At 39.2% G+C, this 19,008-nt stretch overlaps 1 protein-coding gene across 2 annotated transcripts in view; it reads left to right on the top strand.

Moving 5' to 3' along the window:
* The window catches only part of SLC44A5 (solute carrier family 44 member 5), a 71,104-nt gene that overhangs the window by 48,250 nt on the left and 3,846 nt on the right, over positions 1-19,008 (top strand). For both annotated transcript variants that reach the window (XM_032697113.1, XM_032697112.1), the window contains exons 9-21: positions 564-647; positions 1,877-1,989; positions 2,395-2,526; positions 5,279-5,378; positions 8,119-8,211; positions 9,126-9,213; positions 10,902-11,164; positions 12,234-12,328; positions 12,714-12,817; positions 14,056-14,129; positions 15,458-15,528; positions 16,602-16,690; positions 17,290-17,374. In XM_032697113.1, coding sequence (XP_032553004.1) covers positions 564-647; positions 1,877-1,989; positions 2,395-2,526; positions 5,279-5,378; positions 8,119-8,211; positions 9,126-9,213; positions 10,902-11,164; positions 12,234-12,328; positions 12,714-12,817; positions 14,056-14,129; positions 15,458-15,528; positions 16,602-16,690; positions 17,290-17,374 — 1,391 coding nt within the window. The remainder of the gene's footprint in view (positions 1-563; positions 648-1,876; positions 1,990-2,394; positions 2,527-5,278; positions 5,379-8,118; positions 8,212-9,125; positions 9,214-10,901; positions 11,165-12,233; positions 12,329-12,713; positions 12,818-14,055; positions 14,130-15,457; positions 15,529-16,601; positions 16,691-17,289; positions 17,375-19,008) is intronic.

Genomic DNA, 19,008 nt, shown 5'->3' with positions numbered 1-19,008 from the left:
TTGCAGGATTCAGGCCAGCCAGTGATGGCCTTGGCTACCCTCTTCTGTGGTGGCCTTTCTACTACCATGGGCTGTCCTTTGGGCATCTCACCTCATCACGGTGCTCCTGCTTTTGGGAAAAAACAATGTACTGGGCTATTCTTAGAAAAAAAATAATACAGGCAAGCACTTTGCAGGATAGGAAAACAGTTCCATAAAGTAAACATTTTGCTTCTCTGAGCTTCTTTCTGGTTCTATGCTATTAGCAGTCCTAGAATCACAACTGTTTGGCCATTGTTACATTGCAGATATGAATAGACTATACTCTGGCGATAAAGCCTTTTTAATAAAACCTTTTTAATAAAATTTTTTTCACTAATTGCAGAGAGACTCTTATGCAGTTTTTTTCTTTGCTATAATTGTGATTGATATTGGCTTGATGACAGAACTGGAACTGAAGAATTGTAATATACTTTTATCACTAGCAAAGATATTTCAGATTCTTCCACTGAGCCTATTTGTTGTTTAAATAAATTCCGCTTTTCTACCTGAAGCAACCTTTTCTTTGATTTGTTTTTTCTCAGCGGCATCAATAATGTCCTGGATGCAAGATCAATTGGAGTGAAAATTTTTGAAGACTATGCCATTTCTTGGTATTGGATTTTAATGTAAGATTTTAATGGGTATTTTTTATTTTTCCAAACTCACTTTGGAGCATACAGGGAATAAAAAAATATATCATGTATGTGTTTGGTACCAATCCTACTTTAAAACTCAAGGAGCAACTGTAATTTCCTTTCATCACATGCTAATAAAACTGTTGTGGTTCTGTGCGTGAGATAAGGATAGTACAGCATACATACATAGAACATCAGTTGATCTGGGGTAGCTTTTTAATGTCCTGCCAGACAGAAAATCAGGAGGTGCTGTGTTCTCTTGCAGGACCCATCTGCATGGCAATTCCAAAACTCAAAAATCTGAATTGACTTTCAAACCAGTTGCAGTTGCTAAGTGTCATTAGTGTATATATATATAAACCCCACATAATTTCTAAATTCATATTAGCAATATATAGTTAAATCCATTACAATCCATAAGTCCAATATAAATCCATAACTCCAATGCAGCAGGCAAAGCAACATCGAGAACAAAAAGTATTGAATGGTATTAACTTCATCTTACAATTAATACTAGCTAATCAGCAATTAATTAAAACAAATTTGAAACAAAAGAAGTAGCTACTTTGCTGAAGCAAATATGTAAGTATTTGTGCATTCTTAACCCATTAATATTGGTTTTGATTGACCAGAGTGTTCAATTTAAACGGGAACAGAAGTCATTGCCAGGTGAGAGCCCGTAACATGCACATGTTAAGCATTAGTCAAGCCTGAATGCAAATCCATGACAATAAATACATACTTTAGATAATAATATGGAGAATTACTTCAGAAACATCAGTTAAGCTTTTAAAGGTGTTCAGTCACTGGTGGAGGGACAGCTTGCTCATAGTCTGATACCATACTCACAGTCATTAGTGGTAGGAGACTCGGAATACTCTGTACTGTAGATTAGACCGTGGCCTGAAAAAGACAGGGGGTTGTACAACTGGTGTAAGTGACAAAAAGGGCCTTGTATTAGTCCCATTCAGCCAGCCTGAGAACCTAGTGCCTACAAATATTTCAGGCTCTGCCCTGTAAGACTGTCATATATAAACTATTTGTTTGTAATAGCAGATAATAGCCATGAGAATGTATTTCATAACAAAGATTTGAAGTACATTTTTACAAAGCATTCTCTTATGTGAGATGAAGTGACCCTCATTTGGAGTAACAGGGATACAAGAAAGTGAATAGATTCTCACACTCGTTTTCCCTGCGTTTATTTCTTCTCTTTCTAGTGGGCTGTTCATTGCAATGATGCTGAGTCTGCTCTTCCTTGTGTTATTGAGGTTCACGGCTGGGGTTCTCTTCTGGATTTTCATCTTTGGTGTGATTGGAATTATAGGTTATGGTAAGTGTAATCTTCTAGCCTCTGAGGCTGTCTTTCTTTATTGCTTAAATTTGGGCAAGGAAAATCAGTAATTACATCAGTTAAATGGTAGAGTTGGGGGAATGAATGCCTACTTTGAGACAGAGTTAAGTGAGAAGGACTTAAGTGGCAGCAAAATGTAGGAAGAATCCAGCTGTGCTAATACTTAGCACCAGATGTAGTAAACTGCCTTATCTACACACAGTATGCTCAGTGTGTCATCACTTGTACCGATATTATAATTGACTGGGCTCATAGTGATGCATTTTTGGGTTTTGCTTACCTGATAGGCTGAAGACAAAACACTTGGCTTGTAAAAGATTTTTGTTAAAATTTGTCTTTGCATTCTTCAGAAACACTCATGTTATATTGGTTGTTTTTTAAAAGGCATCTGGCATTGTTACTGGGAATATGATCATCTTAAAGGAATACCTGGATCTGACCTCACTGTTTATGATATTGGATTCCAGACAGACTTCAAAGTGTACCTGCAACTGAGGCAAACATGGTTAGCATTTAGTAAGTGCCCTTTAAATCTGGTATCTGTTAATGTATATTCAGGAGAATCAATCAGTGTCTTGGTACAGTTTCTGCCCTGTTAAATCTCGTCCTCTACATGTGGTGCCTAGAGAAGCAAACAATTCCATTTCTCTCTATTGTATAAAAGTGTGCTTTCTTAAAATGAGACTAGTATATTTGTAAGGAAGATAATGCAATCACAATAGTGATACGAGTGAAAAATTCTTATGTTATTAGCATTCTACTTCCTGTGTGTTCAGTCTTCATCATGGGGAAGTAGAAGGCAATAATCAAGTTAGTCCTGATGAAGTTGCATAAGCAGGGGCATTTTTCACTCCCAGTTTATTTTTTCTCCCTCTTTGAGTGCTCCAGAATTGTGATTAATAACTCACATGAGTAACTACATCTTTGTATCATAAGAGTCATAGAATATGCTGAGTTGGGAGGGACCCATCAGGATCATTGAGTCCAACTCCTGGCCCTGCACAGATGCCCCAACAATCCCATCATGTGTTTAAGAGCATTGTCCAAATGCTTCTTGAGCTCAGGCAGCCTTGGTGCTGTGACCACTGCCCTGGGGAGCCTGTTCAGTGCCCAACCACCCTCTGGGGAAAGAACCTTTTCCTAATATCCAACCTAACCCTCCCCTGACTCAGCTCCAGCCATTTCCTCAGTGGTCACTCGTCTTCACAGAATGAAGAGATCTGTACCTGCCCCTCTGCTTCACCTCCTGAGGATGTTGACGACCCTAATGAGGTCTCCCCTCAATTTACATTCATGTCACTGAATTTTTTTGGAGGCTGATTTAAGACTGTGGAATGAACCATACCAAATTTCATCACCTTTCTTTTCAAAAGTGCTCCGTTGCCTTCTCCTGCAAGGCAGTGTATTTAAAACAACATCTTTCTGGAACAAGGCAGCCTGCAGCACACATATTCCTCCCCAAGAAAGGAGAGACAGAAGAGAGAACAAATACCTGTCCATTCCTGTTACTGTTCTATTAGAAGGCACACAGACACTTAACTGATGATAGCATAACCTAAAACACTGCCTCTCCCTATTGGTAGCTAAATTAATAGAGCAGTAGTATACTGCTTTAATCTCCTTTCTCTTCTTTGTGTCTTCATTTACCTCTATGTTGGATTATTGAGCTCTTGAGGCATCTTCTATAATTGTTGAGGCAGAGATTTTTAATATGCTATCCCTAGAGAATATTGGGACTTTATTATGTTTTTTTTTCTTCTGACTCTTCAAGCTCTTTTCCTGCCTGATTCCTAGCAGCCAATGTATAGTTTATCTAGAAGTCAGTGTCACTTTCAGATGAGTAAATGGAGATACTCAGGAATTAAATTGCTTTTCCAACATCGCCCAGCAAAATAAATAGTTAAATATCCTTGAAGAAAATGTACTCCTAGTCTAGAACTCATCATGTACTGACATGGCTTGCCTTTTTCACAATGTTTGGAACAAGTACCTTAACAGAGCTGAATTGAAATGAAACCAACTTTAAAGAAACCTGGTTTTATATTTCTTCATGGGAAGATGATGTTGAAACGTGTGTAACAAAAACTTTGTTCTGAACAAGGTCTGTGGCTCTGAACACCACAGCAGTCACTTGCCACCTGCAGTTCTTTTGCCAGGAATACTGATAATACTTGGGATTGCAATTTAACATCATCTGTGAGTATCTGGGTCTGATATTCTGAGACTATGTCTGAGCTGTGGGACCTAAAGCCCTAAAGTCTCATGTTCCTTTGCAAATCTCCATACAAGTTTAAGTATATTTATGGATGCTGGCCCTTCTGTCTTCCTCTCCCTCCACAGAACTTGTGTGCAACCACCCACACCTGTTGGGCTGGTTTAAATGTTATCTAGCAATCCAAAGGACAAAAAAGTTAATGGATATGTCTCAAAGTCAGAGGAGATGTGCTTCAGGCATTAAAGACTGTCTTATCTAGATAGAAGTCCACAGAATATTCTTACTTTCTACTGCAGAAGTAGGTTTTGAACCAGCACAAATAGAAATCAGACAGAAGCAGACTCTTTACCCAGATGAGGATTAGGATTCAAATATTGCTTATAACTAAGAGAGGAATTGTTCTGGAGCATGGTGCTCTCAGAGCTCTAACCTCAGAGCAAATGTGTATTATTTCATCAGCGCAATTGGAAGGTGAAAATAATTTGTCCAAAACTGTCCGATTGTAGTCTCTTCTTTTTTTTATTTTAATCCAAAGGAGGTGAAAGGAGCTCATGTCAGGTTAATGCTCAAACAAATCAATTGATTTTAGTGCATCTAAATTTTAGAACAATAGCACTTTTAATGAAAAAGTTGTCTCTTCATCTCTTTTTTTTTGTTATCTAAATGCTACAAATGAGCAGCATTATCGTGTGAACTTGCAAAATGCTTGTTTATGAAAAGTAGAATTTGTAAAGGATGAATTGTTTCTAAATCTCTAGATACTGCAATTACATTAAAGTAAATTTTTATCTTTGTCTGAGAATTATATGTTCCATTTTTCTTTTAAAAATATAAATGCTAGTATCAGGTTCTGACTAGCTCTCTGCATATCGAACTTCTTTAGAGTGGAACTGCATGAAGTGGATTGAAGTTTGAGAGGTGCAGTTGGAGAAAGAGAACTGCTCAAGTAGAGAATTTTGTGGCGTTCATGAACAGTAGTGTAAAATACAAGGGAAAAAAATTACAGAGGTTTGGTTCTTGATAAATCTAACTTTTTTGTTTGTTTGCTTACAGTGATAATACTTTGTGGTGTTGAAGTCATAATCATACTGATGCTGATCTTCCTAAGAAATCGGATCCGGATTGCTATTGCACTGTTGAAGGAAGGTAGTAGGTATGTTTGTCTGATTTTAATACATTTTGAATTCTGTTAAATGATCTCTAGAGTACAGTCTTCTCAAGCTTCAATACCAAAGGCAGAAATTTGGGTGTTAAAATACAACACTGGATTTGTTGAACTGAACAGGTAATATAAGGAATGCCAGCTTTCTGTTAATGACATTGTGCTTATAAGAGCATTTTTATAAGGTATTTCTTATCTCTCAGCTTCCTTCCTTAAGAATACATACATTGTTGATGTTACTACATATGCTCAGTGCAAGAAGGTGTCTCAGAAGAAAAGCTAAGTGTGGTACACTGTTAATAGGAGCCTAGGCCCTATAACTGCCAACTTTGCTCTGTCGTTGGATTGTCTCTGGAATGATATACTAGTGGTAGAGGATTGGTGTTGTTTTGGCTGTGGCTTTTATTTAGGAAAAACTGGTTTCTTCTGGCTCCAATCCAACTTTTGTGTGGACAGGCATAAATCTGCAGAAAGAAAAGGAGTTTTCTGTGACCAGACATTTTAAAAGGTTGCAGTCCAAGATACCTCTTTTTAGCTCTGAGTAAAGAAGAAAGCAGAGCAGGATGTGAGAGTTGAAGGCGTTAGGGGCGTCTTCATTTTGTGTTTCCTGAAATATGCATAGGTTTTGTTTACAGTGGTTTCTGTTTTACACAGTGCCAACGCTTTTTTTTTTTTTTTTAATGGGAATATTACAAAGGAGAGATGAATTTAAACCTCAGGCCCTTGGATTTTTTTTTGCAAATAGGCTGTGATCTCAGAGGCCTTGGAAGCAGAGCTGTGTTGTTAGAGCACAGAGAGTTAGCTCTGAGTTTTTCTATATGCACTTCCTTGTGGTCTTCTGCCATCTCTATTGACATTGTGGTTCTAGGAATCAGGATTAGGGATTTTTGTGATGGGATTAAGAAATACGGAAGTTCAGCATTCAGTCAGATACCTGTTTCCTGTGTTACACTACTGTGCAATTAGAGCATGGCAATTAATTTTGGCAGCACTAAATTAAACTCTTTAATTCCTGTTCATTAAAATCCAGAGACACTTTTAGCACTCTTAAAAACCTTTGCTCACAACCTTGACAGGTAGAAGGATTTTAGAAAGTTCATAAACTTCTTGCTGAGAAGTAATAATTCTGTAGTTTTTCAGCAGCATGGAAAGGTCAATTGAGGATGAAGTTTTTGCTCTTGTGCATAATGCATGAGATGAAACAGTGTATGTAATTACTGTAAATCTAATAGACCATGCCCTGTATTCAGAAAGATGAAAAATAAGCTGCTGATGACTGGAAGTCAAATTATGTTTTTCAATACCTTTTAACTATTTTTTCAAAAGTATTACAATTATAATGCTAATAATTGACTTGAAATCCATAGTCAGAAACAAAAGTTGTTACTTAGTTTGTTGGAATAATTGTCCATGGTCTTAGTGGTAACTAAGTGGCCTACCATTAACTGCTGAACACAGCTAATATGTTGTGATTTTTTCTCACACAGCATAAGGCTGTGTCCACCTGTGTGACTTTTACATCTCTGGACTCAGGAAACAATTGGTGTGTTGCTCATAACCTGCTGATTGCACATGACAATTTCCTTGCATTGCCCCCAGCATTTGCTACTTTACCTGTAGAAACTGAGTAAATTTTTCTCCTTTTGCGTTCTGGGAACTACATCCTATAAAACAAATAACATCAAAAGTGCCATAAGTCATAGGAGAAATACTGTGGGAAATAGTACTAGACAAAAAGGCTTGTGATAGGCTTACAGGGTCACAGGAAAGAAAATTGAGAGTAACAGGACAAGATAGATAACAGGCATGTAAAGACTGTTAATGACTGTAAGCTTCAGTGACCAAAGCACATGTTCTCTGAATTCACGTCCAGTGAGATACCCTGCTGGAGTTGTTCCCTTCTGAGATAACTGCAGCCAGTTTACCAAGAGGGGTTATATCAGCTCCCTCTTTTACAGAGAAGTTGTCACTGGCAGAGTAGGAACCGGCATCCTCAAGTTCCTGCTCACTAGTCACATTCTGTCCACAAGAATTAGCAGTAGAATGTCACTCTCTAAAACATAAGCCTTGATGTTAAAATAAGCCCTCTATGCTGTCAGCAGCAAAAGGCCATCATTCTTCTTGCCTGCCAGTGGCCAAAGGTGAGCACCACTCATCTATGGCACATGCAAGGAAAGTCATGTAGTCACAGGAAGCTGTAAGCATGTCCTGGCATTGCAAAAACAAGTTGACTGTCTCTGCCCCAAAATAGCTAGCACTTCTAAGGCAGGAAAGGAGCTGGGAACAGAGCTGTCAGATACAAAGTAGAGCAAGGTAATTTCAGGTCTGTTAAAACTGAAGGAAGAGCATGGGATGAGCAGAGTGGGATAAGGACATAAAAAGTGATGTCTGCAGCAGTCAGCAAGGAAATGTCATGGAAATTGGTCAGTGGCCTGTAAAGAGATGGATATGTGAAGCAGTCATGAAGAAGGAGAAAGAAGATAGGCTGGAACATGGCAAATAGATAAAGTTCACTGTAGTACTACTGTTGATAAAAGTAGAGTGGCAGAAATGACAAAGTCAAGATTTGGAGACATTTGAATAAAGTTCCTGCAGTATTCTGAGATCCCAGTGATAGATTATGTTACGACTGTCAACAAGGATCTCAAAGTAAAATTGCTAGAAAAGGACTGATAAAAAGCTTATTTCTGGAATTGTTGTAGCTTATTGATATGTTTTGTTTCTTTTACAGGGCTATTGGCTATATAATGTCTACACTGTTCTACCCCATTGTCACCTTCATACTCATTGCAATTTGTATTTCCTACTGGGCTGTGACAGCTGTGTATCCTTCCATGTACCTCTCTGGAGCAAGTCTTCTGATCTACAAGACTAGATAATTCTCTGCTATTTCATGTTAATCAAAGCAGTGTTAAGAGGGTTATTTGGTCACTTAGCACATCATGTGCTGATGCACTCTTCCTTGCCACACGATTGCATGTGATGTACAAATTAGTGCATTTAATCTAATTAAAAAGATCTGGACTAAAATTTGTGCCAAGGCAGGGGGATCATACAAGGTATTATGTACTACTAAAGGTTGACTTCAGGGACTAAAAAGGGCCCTCAGCAAAGAGTGAATATGGTCTTTAAAGTGCTGTGTGCTCTACAGGCCTGGTGTTAACAGTCTCTTAGTTAACTGGGCGTGGAGTGGGCTCCGTATGTGTTTTATTCAGAAAAGTGTGAGAAAGGAGTGAGAGAATATACAGTGCACTGTCTTCTCTGAATTGCCTGACAGCAACCACTGTTTGTTCCCAAACAGCAAGGGCTTGGTAAGGATTAAGAAAGGGGAAAACTGCTATTTGAAAACCTCTTGTTCTTTCATTCACAAGGAGGGTCAGAATGTTAATTCATCCTTATGCTCTATATCTACCACCAAAATACAAACTGTCAAAGAACTACTGCATAGTCTGCCTTGTCAAAGATAGATATGCAGGAGAGATAAAGACAACTTTCAAGATTATACCCTCTGCCCATTCTGGTATGGGGTTATTACAGCTCTGGGATGGAGTTTGCTTTAGTTCTCTAAGTAAAAAGAGTATTCAGTCTTGTCTGTCAACCCTTCAGATACATCTCTGCATAGCAAGAGAAGTTTTTGTGTTACCTGCACAAGTTCTTTAGAGCTCTTTACCCACTGCAGAATCCTAAGTTGCTCAAAGCCTACAGTTCTGTGATTCCTCCTTAAAATATTTCGTTCAGTTTTCTGGCCACATCAGGAGAACCTGTGTATAAAGTCATGGCTAATCAAACACTGTGCAAGTATGCAAACCTGACTTGTGACCCAGAGGTAAGCGTAACAAATATTTAACTATAGTGAGAGCTATACTAGTTGCATTTCCTAATCACTGTTAAAAGGCAGTGCTGGTAGAAGATGTGCATATTTTAAGTAATGATTCCTCATGTTAAATCTGAAAATATTACCTAGTGTTCAGGTAACACTTCTTTGTTCAAAGAATTTTACAGACATAAACTAGTTTTTCTGCTAAATGGTCTTGTAAATATTAACCATTCTAATTTACAGGGTGAGAAAGGAAGACACAGAAATAAAAGTTTATTAGTATTCTTGAATTCATGAGGAGTCTGTTTTGTGGTCTTCTAGAGGCAGTGGCAGTGTTTGAAAGCTGTGCCTCAAACTTGCCCAAGGACTAGCCGTGATTTGAAGCAGAAGCTTAGCTTCCCTTTGGCACAGTAATTACCTTTAGGAAGCTCAAGAAATATTTGTCTTGTTTAATCTAAATTTTACCTTCAGTCAAAAATTTTTACTTGACTGGGTTTGAATTTAAAGATGTTTATAGAACTAGAAATATTTATCAAATGTTATGCACCTGGGGAAGAATAACCCCACACACCAGCACATGCTGGAGAGCAGCTCTGCAGAGAAGGACCTGGTGGTCCTGGTGGATGACAAAGTGTCCCTGACCAGCAGTGTGTCCTGGGGGCCAAGAAGGCCAGTGGGATCCTGCATTGCATTAGGAAGAGCATTGCCAGAAGGTCAGGGAGGGGATCCTGTCCCTGTGCTCAGCCCTGTGAGGCACATCTGCAGTGCTGTGTCCAGTTCTGGGCTCCTCAGGACAGGGGGGACATGGAGCTCCTGGAGCAGGTCCAGCAGAGGCTGCAGAGATGATGAGGGGGCTGGAGCATCTCCCTTACAAGGAAAGGCTGAGGGAGCTGGGGCTGTTCAGCCTCGAGAGGAGACACTGAGCGGGGACCTCATCCATGTCTGTCAGTGTCTGCAGGGAGGAGTCAGAGGATGGACCAGGCTCTGCTTGGGGGTGCCCAGCAATGGGGCAAGAGGAATGGCTAGGAGCTGATGCATTAAATTCCAGTATACTGCTGTGGTTGTGTAGATACCAAAGAATTCCTCACCCTGCTGATGTCTGAATGCTGCAAAAGAAAGTAATTAAAATTGGTTTGGTTTTATTTCATGCCCAAACCAAGCAAATACTTGAAATGAACAATAGAAATAGGGAAAAGTAATTAAATGTAAAGACTGCTCCTCTTTTAATAGTCTGAGATACGTAAGGAAAGTTGTGAACACATCCACAGTTTGTATGAAATGGCATAGCTCAGCTGTTTTTCTTTCAACTGTGATGGTTTACCTAAATGTCAGATTTGGCCTCTAGTTTTCAAATAAATATTTTTTTTTAATGTGAGCAGATTTTCTTTAACGAAACTGAAGTGTTTATGTATCTTAAAAGTATATTTCTGAAATTCAAATTCCATTTATGTAGGTTTCAGGCATGTGGTGAACAACCCTGTTTGCTAACACCTAGTTTAAAGTTAAGTATCTCATAAGACATTGATATGAATCCTTGAATATGTAAATGGGTTACGTAGTGCTGGAGTGCAATGTTTAATGAACTAATGAAACATCAAGCAGAATTATGTCATTTAAATTAACCCACTAAACTTCAGAGGCTGTGTACACAGAATGCATTGCTTATGATTGTGTTGTTTATTTTTCTTTCTATTCAGACTTTTAACACAACCAATGTGACTAAGTTGTGCCCGGGTGCTCAGTGTACTTTTGCTTTTTATGGAGGAGAAAGCCTGTACCATAAGTACATCTTCATCTTCCAGTTAGCCAATGCCTTTGTCTTTCTTTGGCTGGTGAATTTTGCAATTGCACTAGGTCAGTGTACTCTTGCTGGTGCCTTTGCCTCCTATTACTGGGCCTATCGAAAACCAGCTGATATTCCACTGTGGCCGCTCTTCTCTTCGTTTGGACGAGCAATACGGTAAGAATGGAGCTGGATGTGAGCCTGGTCATGTATCCAACAAGTGCTGTTTGTACATCTATGGAAGCCAGTCTTAGAATATCAGATGAAAATGATTAGTCAGCATTGTGGTTTAATCTCTGTAGCAGCCAAGCCCCTGCAGCCACTTGCTCACTCCTCCACAGTGGGATGGGGGAGAGAATCCAAAGGGTGAAGGTGTGAAAACATGTGGGCTGAGGTAAAGACAGTTTAATAGGTAAAGGAAGGCCACGTGCACAAGCAAAGCAAAACAAGAAATTCACTCCCCATTTTCCATGGGCAGGCAGGCATTCAGCCATTCCCAGGACAACAGGGCTTCATCATGCATAGCAGTGACTTGGGAAGACAAACTCTGTAACTCTAAACATCTCCCTCTTTTTCCTCCTTCTGCCAGCTATTACTGCTGAACATGACACTGTATGGTGTGAGATACCCCTGGGGACAGTTGGAGTCAGCCATCCTGGCCATGTCCCCTCCCAGCTCCTGGAGCATCCCCAGCCTGCTCGCTGGCAGGGCAGGGCGAGGAGCAGAACAGCCCTCGGTGCTGTGCAAGTGCAGCTCAGCAGGACCTAAAACCTGGCTGTGTTATCTGCACTGTCTTGGTCATAAATCCAAAATATAGGACAGCACAAGCTTCTCTGAAGAAAACTAGCTCTACTCCATCCAAAACCAGTACAGTCAGGAAAATGTACTTGTTAGGAGAAGGCTGAAGCCCAGGATCCTGTACCCCTCCAAGGTTGCTGCAGCTGCCTGTCTCTAGGTCCAACCTAAGGCTGAGCAGGTGCTCCCAGTAAACGCACACACCAAATACTTGTATATAGCACATATATACACAGATTGACAGGCAGACACAGCACTCAAAAACACCAGCAGCACCAATGGCTTCAACCTATTTGGCAGATCAGGATGAAGGTCCATTAGTTTATGGAATTCCTGCTAATGGACCTTCCTCCACTTACGATTTTATTTATATATTCATACCCATGGACGTACATGTATTACTGTACATATGCACAGGTGTGTGATGTAACAGTCATATATTTTGTTTTAGATACCACACAGGTTCGCTGGCATTCGGCGCCTTAATTCTTGCAATTGTCCAGCTTATTAGAGTAATACTGGAGTACTTGGATCACAAACTGAAAGGTGAGGTTTATGAATCTGCTGTAAGTTGGTAAGACCTCCTTTGCTAAATTACTTCTTTATTTTTCCAAGTGTTTTTTTAGCAATGAGAAGAGATTAATTCCACATTGTCCATTGTAGTTTCATTTGAAACCGGTAGATTTGTGCTAATTTACTCAAATTGAGTCTATGTTCTTTGGAACGTAATGTAAAGTTCAAGTAAAATGTGAATCTGATCTAATTGAAAGCTAGTGAAATAAATTTGGTCGAGAAAGAGAGTCTATACCTAGAAGGAAAGAAATAACGTTTCTGCTTTTGTCACAATTTAAATTTTTTTTTAATGGCTTTCTACATTCTGAAGATGGTTTATGAATTCTATGTATGATGTACTCTCTCCTGGTTTTTTTAGGTACTCAGAACTCCTTCACTAGATTTCTACTCTGCTGCCTCAAGTGCTGTTTCTGGTGTTTGGAAAAATTCTTAAAATTTATAAACAGAAATGCCTACATCATGGTATGTGCTGTGTCTACATGTGGTCTGCCCTATCTGGGACACATAAATACCCTAGCCACTACTAGTTGGTCAACAGTCAGCAGTACTTGAATCTGCTGAATAAATAGTGGGATTTATGGGAGTTTTCAGGACATGCATGTGGTTATACCATGAAAAAATAAGATTTTTTTTTTCTTCTAATCTCAGTCTCTTTTTATGCCTGTCTTTGTCTATCACCCCCACCCCCAAAGCAAGTGGGAAGGGATGGCATAACTAATTAACTCTCCTTCTGATTCAGCAATTGTGATACTGATTTCAACAAGGGAATTACCTTCTTTCATATTGCATGTTGATGACACTTCTGTTTGGAGGCAGTGTTTGAATAAGGAAATCAGAAGGCATATGATAACTGTATTTCCACCTGGAAGTTAAAAGCACAAATTCTACTAGCAGCAGCAGTGATGTTTCTCTAAAATAAGCCTTCTTAGCTTCCACATAAGAGAAATTTGAAATTTTCACATAAATAAACAAACACAGATTTAAGCCTAGGATGTTCTGACTTGAAGCAGTTTCGGTGATTGAATGGTGTGGTCACAGACTTCTTGTCTCAAAGAGGGTGGCTGTAGTGGCTCCATTATAACCTGTGTTCCTGCAATTGATGTTTCAAATTAAGGCTATCTTGAAGAGGAAGTATTGTTTTTGACTGTCTTTACAGTTGATAAACTGTCTGAGATATGTGTATCCAGTGTATCTTACCCTTGTGGACACTATTCCAGGAAGAAATGGTTTTGTTCCTGGATAACTTTAGCTGCTTTACTTTATGCTGATTTCTTCAGTGAAAGCAGCATATGGTCCAAGAAGGTACCTACAGGAGTCAGCTCACTTCAGCTCTACAAGTACCTGTTGCTTTCCACTGACTATAAATCTAATGTAGGTAGCTAGCAAAGGGAGAAGAATCCCTCAGCGAGTACCTTTTCTGCTTTGCTTGGCAAATTGAGTACTGAGTCTACTGCCTGTAAGATCACAAGGGGTGACATGCTCATCAGCAGGTGATTTGAAGGGGAAGGGTGGATAATACTCTTTCCCTACCTGGTGGGAAGCATTGAGAAGCAGTAGGTGACTGGGGGAAGTGCTTTATGTTCATCTGAGTTCGAAGGCCATATATTAGAGAAAATTACGCATTACACGCAGGAAGATTCTGGCATACAAGGAGGTATCCTAATTATTTTAAATACCTAATAGCTACTATTATTTTGCAGATTGCCATATATGGTAAAAACTTCTGCACCTCGGCGAGGGACGCATTCTATTTGCTTATGCGGAATGTGGTGAGGTAAGGGACCATCTCCCAGTCCTTGGAAATGTCAGGAGTTGCTGCTATTGCACTCTGAAGACACACTTCTTTCATATATCTCCTCCAAATACTACTGTGAGCTGCTCTGTCCTCAGCTGTGGCCCTCACTATCACTCAGTGTGTAACAGCAGGCTGTCCAGCCTGTACAGTAACCTGTGCAAAGTTGATATAATCTCATGGGTTTGTTGTGATTGCTCCTTTAAATTCGTAAGTACCCAGTAGATTGTAGTAATGCCTCCAAGAAACCAGTGGTGCCTCTGAGAGGAGATCTGTGGATACACAGGAATGGGATGCTCATTGTCTACCATATGTGTGTTTCTTGAGCTTTGGTCCACTTACTGTCTGGGAAAAGGAAAGCAGAAAGACTTAAGTCTTCAGATTCATTCAGAAAGCTTATAGGGTGTCAGACAGTGGAAATAAAGAAGAGAGAGTACTTTGCTTTCAAAAAGAGTATTTTTTACATAACCAGATCTCCCCTGGTGCTGGGAACTGTTCTGCCCTTTTCTCCACTATCAAGTCTGCTGCCAGACTTCCTGTTCTCATCAGTACTTTCCTTCGTTGTGTCTGGCTCTTCCTTTACTACTGTGAGATCAAAAAACAATGGGAGAATAACTTAGGAACAGGCCATGTTGATGCAATAGCAGACAGTCTAATTACCAAGCAAGAGACACAGTAAAACTAGTTAAGTAGTTTAGATTATAAAGTCAAGGACTGGGAGGAGGAGAGAAAGGGAGGGGGAGGCTGAAGGAGAAGATGGAAATGATGCTTCAGGAAGAAGAGGAAAGGATTGGAGATGGGACAATAGAGTGCTTTCACTGTGTTAGTCTGCACTAATATCAGGGCAGTGATGTCCACATCGTGTAGTGCCTATGCAATAGAAAAGCTGCCTTCATTTCCTGACAGAATATCATCTCTCTGTCCTTTGTGATTTTGCTCTTAATCAGTAAAAGCAATATCTAAAAGCCAGGCATATAATTTTGTTGTTTCAAATGAAGATGTTTTATCTTGTGTATTTTGCGAAATCTGAATTCTGACATATTAATGGTGATTGGTCTCTTTAGTAGTTCTTAATGTTTATTTTTCATGGTAGTCAGTGCTGTATACTACTATATCCATAGACCTCAGTGCTGTGAAGAGTTTGATGATACAAAGCTCATTTCAGCTCATCTGTATTGTTGTTCTGTCAGCCTGTGAAATCAGCAGAAGACAGCTTCTGGTCGTGTTTTGCCATATCCATAGATTTAAGGAGAAAGAATACAAATGTCTGTTCTCTGATGATTATGTGTCATTTATCTTTTGCTGAACAGAGTTGCAGTTCTGGACAAAGTTACAGACTTCCTTTTATTCCTGGGGAAAATTCTTGTTGCTGGTGGTGTAGGTAAGCTAATTGTTTTTTTTCTGAGTTGTGTGTTCTAGTTTCTGGTACCTGCAAGCATGGCTGCTGTAATCATATATGCTTAATTAACAGCTGGAGGTTCTCATCAGTCTGACTGTTTGGAAATCTGTTCCTGTGTTTCTAGAATTTGCAAGATTGAACTGAAATCTTTTTTTTTCCCCTTTTTTTTCCCCCTTCTCCCCCCTCCCAAGCCCCTGATGTGTCTTGACAGCATCTTTTCCTTAATTGCTTTTACAGCTCTTCTGTATGTGTGGCTGGCACAAGGTCTTCTGCAGCCACAGCATCATAGTTGGATCAAAACAAATTCACACCCAATAAGTCAGCCACAGTCAGTTCTCCTTTCATAAGAACTGAACAAAATTTCAATTGAGATTCACCTGGTAGCAGACAAGATGCCTAGAAGAGGTGTTTCAGATCTGCAGGAGAGAGGCCGGAAGCTCTGCTATATTCTAGGCCATTAAAACTATAAGCTAGAGTAAAAGAAATAGAATATTTCTAGCATTCTTATAGGGTTTTCTTGGTTATCAGTAAATATCAAAATAGATTACTCATGGTTTTCTGTGACAGAAAAGTGTTTTTCTGTTTTTTAAATGAAACAATTTCAGAAATTCAGTTTGGCAGTATTCCCTTTTGTTTTTTTAAATTGTCACAGCAGTTTTAAAAAACTTTTACAAATAACCATATTTTGCATTCTGTATATCTTAAAAGATAACTAATTAATTATATTTTAATCAAAAATTGAAAACTTGTAACAAGAACTCATCTAAAATATTTTGTCATTACTGTAGAATTACATCATTTATTAATTTTGCTATTAAATTCAGTAGAATGATGAAACAGACCAATTCATTAAAATATTTCTGGGCCCATGAATATCTTTATGGTAATGAATTCATTTACATATATCTTCTGTTAGATAATTAGTACTGAGGAATTTATTGTTTACAAACTTTTATTTAAACCAACTTTGGATCTGTTGTTTGTCTTGTCCATTCTTTAGATGTTAAGAAATAAGGGCTAGCATGGAAGTCACTAATTGCCTGTGCTTCTTGCAGGTGTCCTTGCATTCTTTTTCTTCACACAGAAAATACCAATCTTTGCACAGGAAGCACCAACGTTAAATTACTACTGGGTACCATTGTTGGTAAGGCAACCATCTAATCTTCTGAACCCTGGGGGCAGTTCAAGGTGCTCAGACTGCTCAGGGCATGGTCTGATCACAACTTCTGTGGTCAGCCCCTCAGTGGCACAGTATCCACTGAGGTGAGGACTGATCTGCTCTGCTGCAGTCCTCGGGATCCTTCAGGCAGAAGTGGCAGTGCAGTGACTCTGCATCTTCAGAAAAATTAGGTTTCACATCTGCTTTTCTTAGACTTCCCAGACAATAAAGGCTGGTGGTGAGGCACTTATGGCAGGGTGGCTTCTAATGGAAGGGATGTGCAATGCATCTCCAGGATGAGTGTTTCTTGAAGGAGTCCAGAATATTCTTAGCATATATTCTCTTTGGAGGTTGAAATAATTCTGTTTTGGCAGCTGGAAAATGAGCGGCTACTGCATGTTAGAATGCAGTGTCTTGACCCTGTGATCGCTGTGCACAGCACTAGAAACCTTTGGTAAAAATACAGAGCTGACATTAAATTCTCCCAAATTTGCTTAGCAGACTAGGCTTCTGACTTGTGTTGATAGTGCCACATTGGCACCAAAAGAAGTTTGGGGGTTTATTGTGGTGGTTTTTTATTTTAGACAGTCATCATTGGCTCCTACCTAGTTGCACACGGGTTCTTCAGTGTCTATGCAATGTGTGTCGACACGCTTTTCCTCTGCTTCTGTAAGTACTACCTTTCTTTCAGTAATACCTGCAAGTCATGGAAGGGGGAGTAGAAAACCACCTTGTCCTTTCCTTACAGAATTCTGGTGGCATACTGGCAGACTGTGAAAAATTAGCAGCTTCTTCTTTTCAGATAGTCTCCTTGATGCATTCTGTTTTAGTATTCAAATTTAATTAGTTTAAAAAATGTAAGGTAGCTTCATGGTTCATGGTGGTACCTGGCTTTTGTCTTTCAGATGTTCCTTAAATTTCAGTAAGTTTGCTTCAGGGTGCTTTGTGAAGAGCCCTGTACAGTATTGATTCACTTAAACTTCTTGATAATAACAAATATATTCTTTGGTACTTTGTTTTCAGCATAATAACCCTGAACAAAGTATTATGCTGAATCACCTTAAGAATTCTCTAAAATATCACTTGAAACTATTTGTCCCTTGGACCCCCGATGGCAAGCAATCATGGGCACTGTCACAGGGACAGAGAATACTAAAATTACAAAAGAAATCTGTTGGTCTCAAATTAGGACATGGTTATAAGAAGTGGATGTCCTTAGTATATAATACCTTCCCTGTGCTAGATTTTTCTATAAAGAAATTCATTCTGATAGGTCAGTGTAGAAGTTGCATGGTAGTGATTGGTCTTGCAATTGGCAAATTTGATAATACTAAGGGAATACTGAAATAGTCATAATCTTGATCTTTCATATATATGCACAGTGGATTACTGACGTGAGATAAACTCACTTTAGCTGTGCTTCCCTGAAAACTGAGGTTAGCAGAGATTCTGGAAAAACTAGGTTGCCAAAGAATCATAGGAACAAAATCAATTAGAGAACTGAAAGTTGAGAGCTATGTCCTATTTATCTCAAGTAATGGACCTTGGTTCAATACAAACAGGCAAATATGGCACTAACAACTCTCTGAGAAATAAGCTAAACCATTAATTGTTATTAAACCGTAAATTGTTATTTATTTATTATTAGTGTTTGTGTCAGTATTATTAATATTCAAATCAGTATTGAAATTTTATTTATTTTGTTATTTAGAAAGAAATGGAATTTAGCAGATTTGTTGGTGCACTCAAAAATTAAAAGATTTTCTTTCAGTTTATGCCAAAGACACAGGGCATATGCTGCCACAGAGATATATTAGGATTTGCCTTCTCTAACCTCCTTAGCCACTCAGAACTGGTGCTTTCATTTTGGCTCTGCAGATCCAGCCTTTGCAGGGTTACAGTTGCAATGTCTGTGCTTCACTGCACACTCCCTCCCGACTGCCTTCGATGTGTAATTGGTCACTGGTCTGTGACTGCTGCGTGGCACCAGCTGGGCTGAATCCTGACCAGTGACTTAGTCATGGCCTTCTGTAAGAAAAAAAGTAATAAGTCTGCCTCGGTTTTTTTACATTCGTATTCTGTTCTGCTTCCCCCGCTTCCGTTCAGTAATGAACAATAGATCATATAGAATATTGTGCACTCATGGCAGCAGGTTTTCAAATGAACTTTATCTCAGGAAGTGAAAAAGAGTCCAGTGTTAAAAAGTACTTGAATCCATAGCTCTCTTTGTGACAAATTTGCTAGCAAGAGGTGTCCAAAATGCCAGGCTTCAGTGGAGGAATGAGAATTTCTGAAAATTTCCA

Source organism: Chiroxiphia lanceolata, chromosome 9 (genome assembly GCF_009829145.1).
Source record: "Chiroxiphia lanceolata isolate bChiLan1 chromosome 9, bChiLan1.pri, whole genome shotgun sequence".
Classification (NCBI taxonomy): domain Eukaryota; kingdom Metazoa; phylum Chordata; class Aves; order Passeriformes; family Pipridae; genus Chiroxiphia; species Chiroxiphia lanceolata.
Note: the sequence above shows the minus strand (reverse complement) of the source record. Positions and strands in the feature narration are given on the sequence as shown.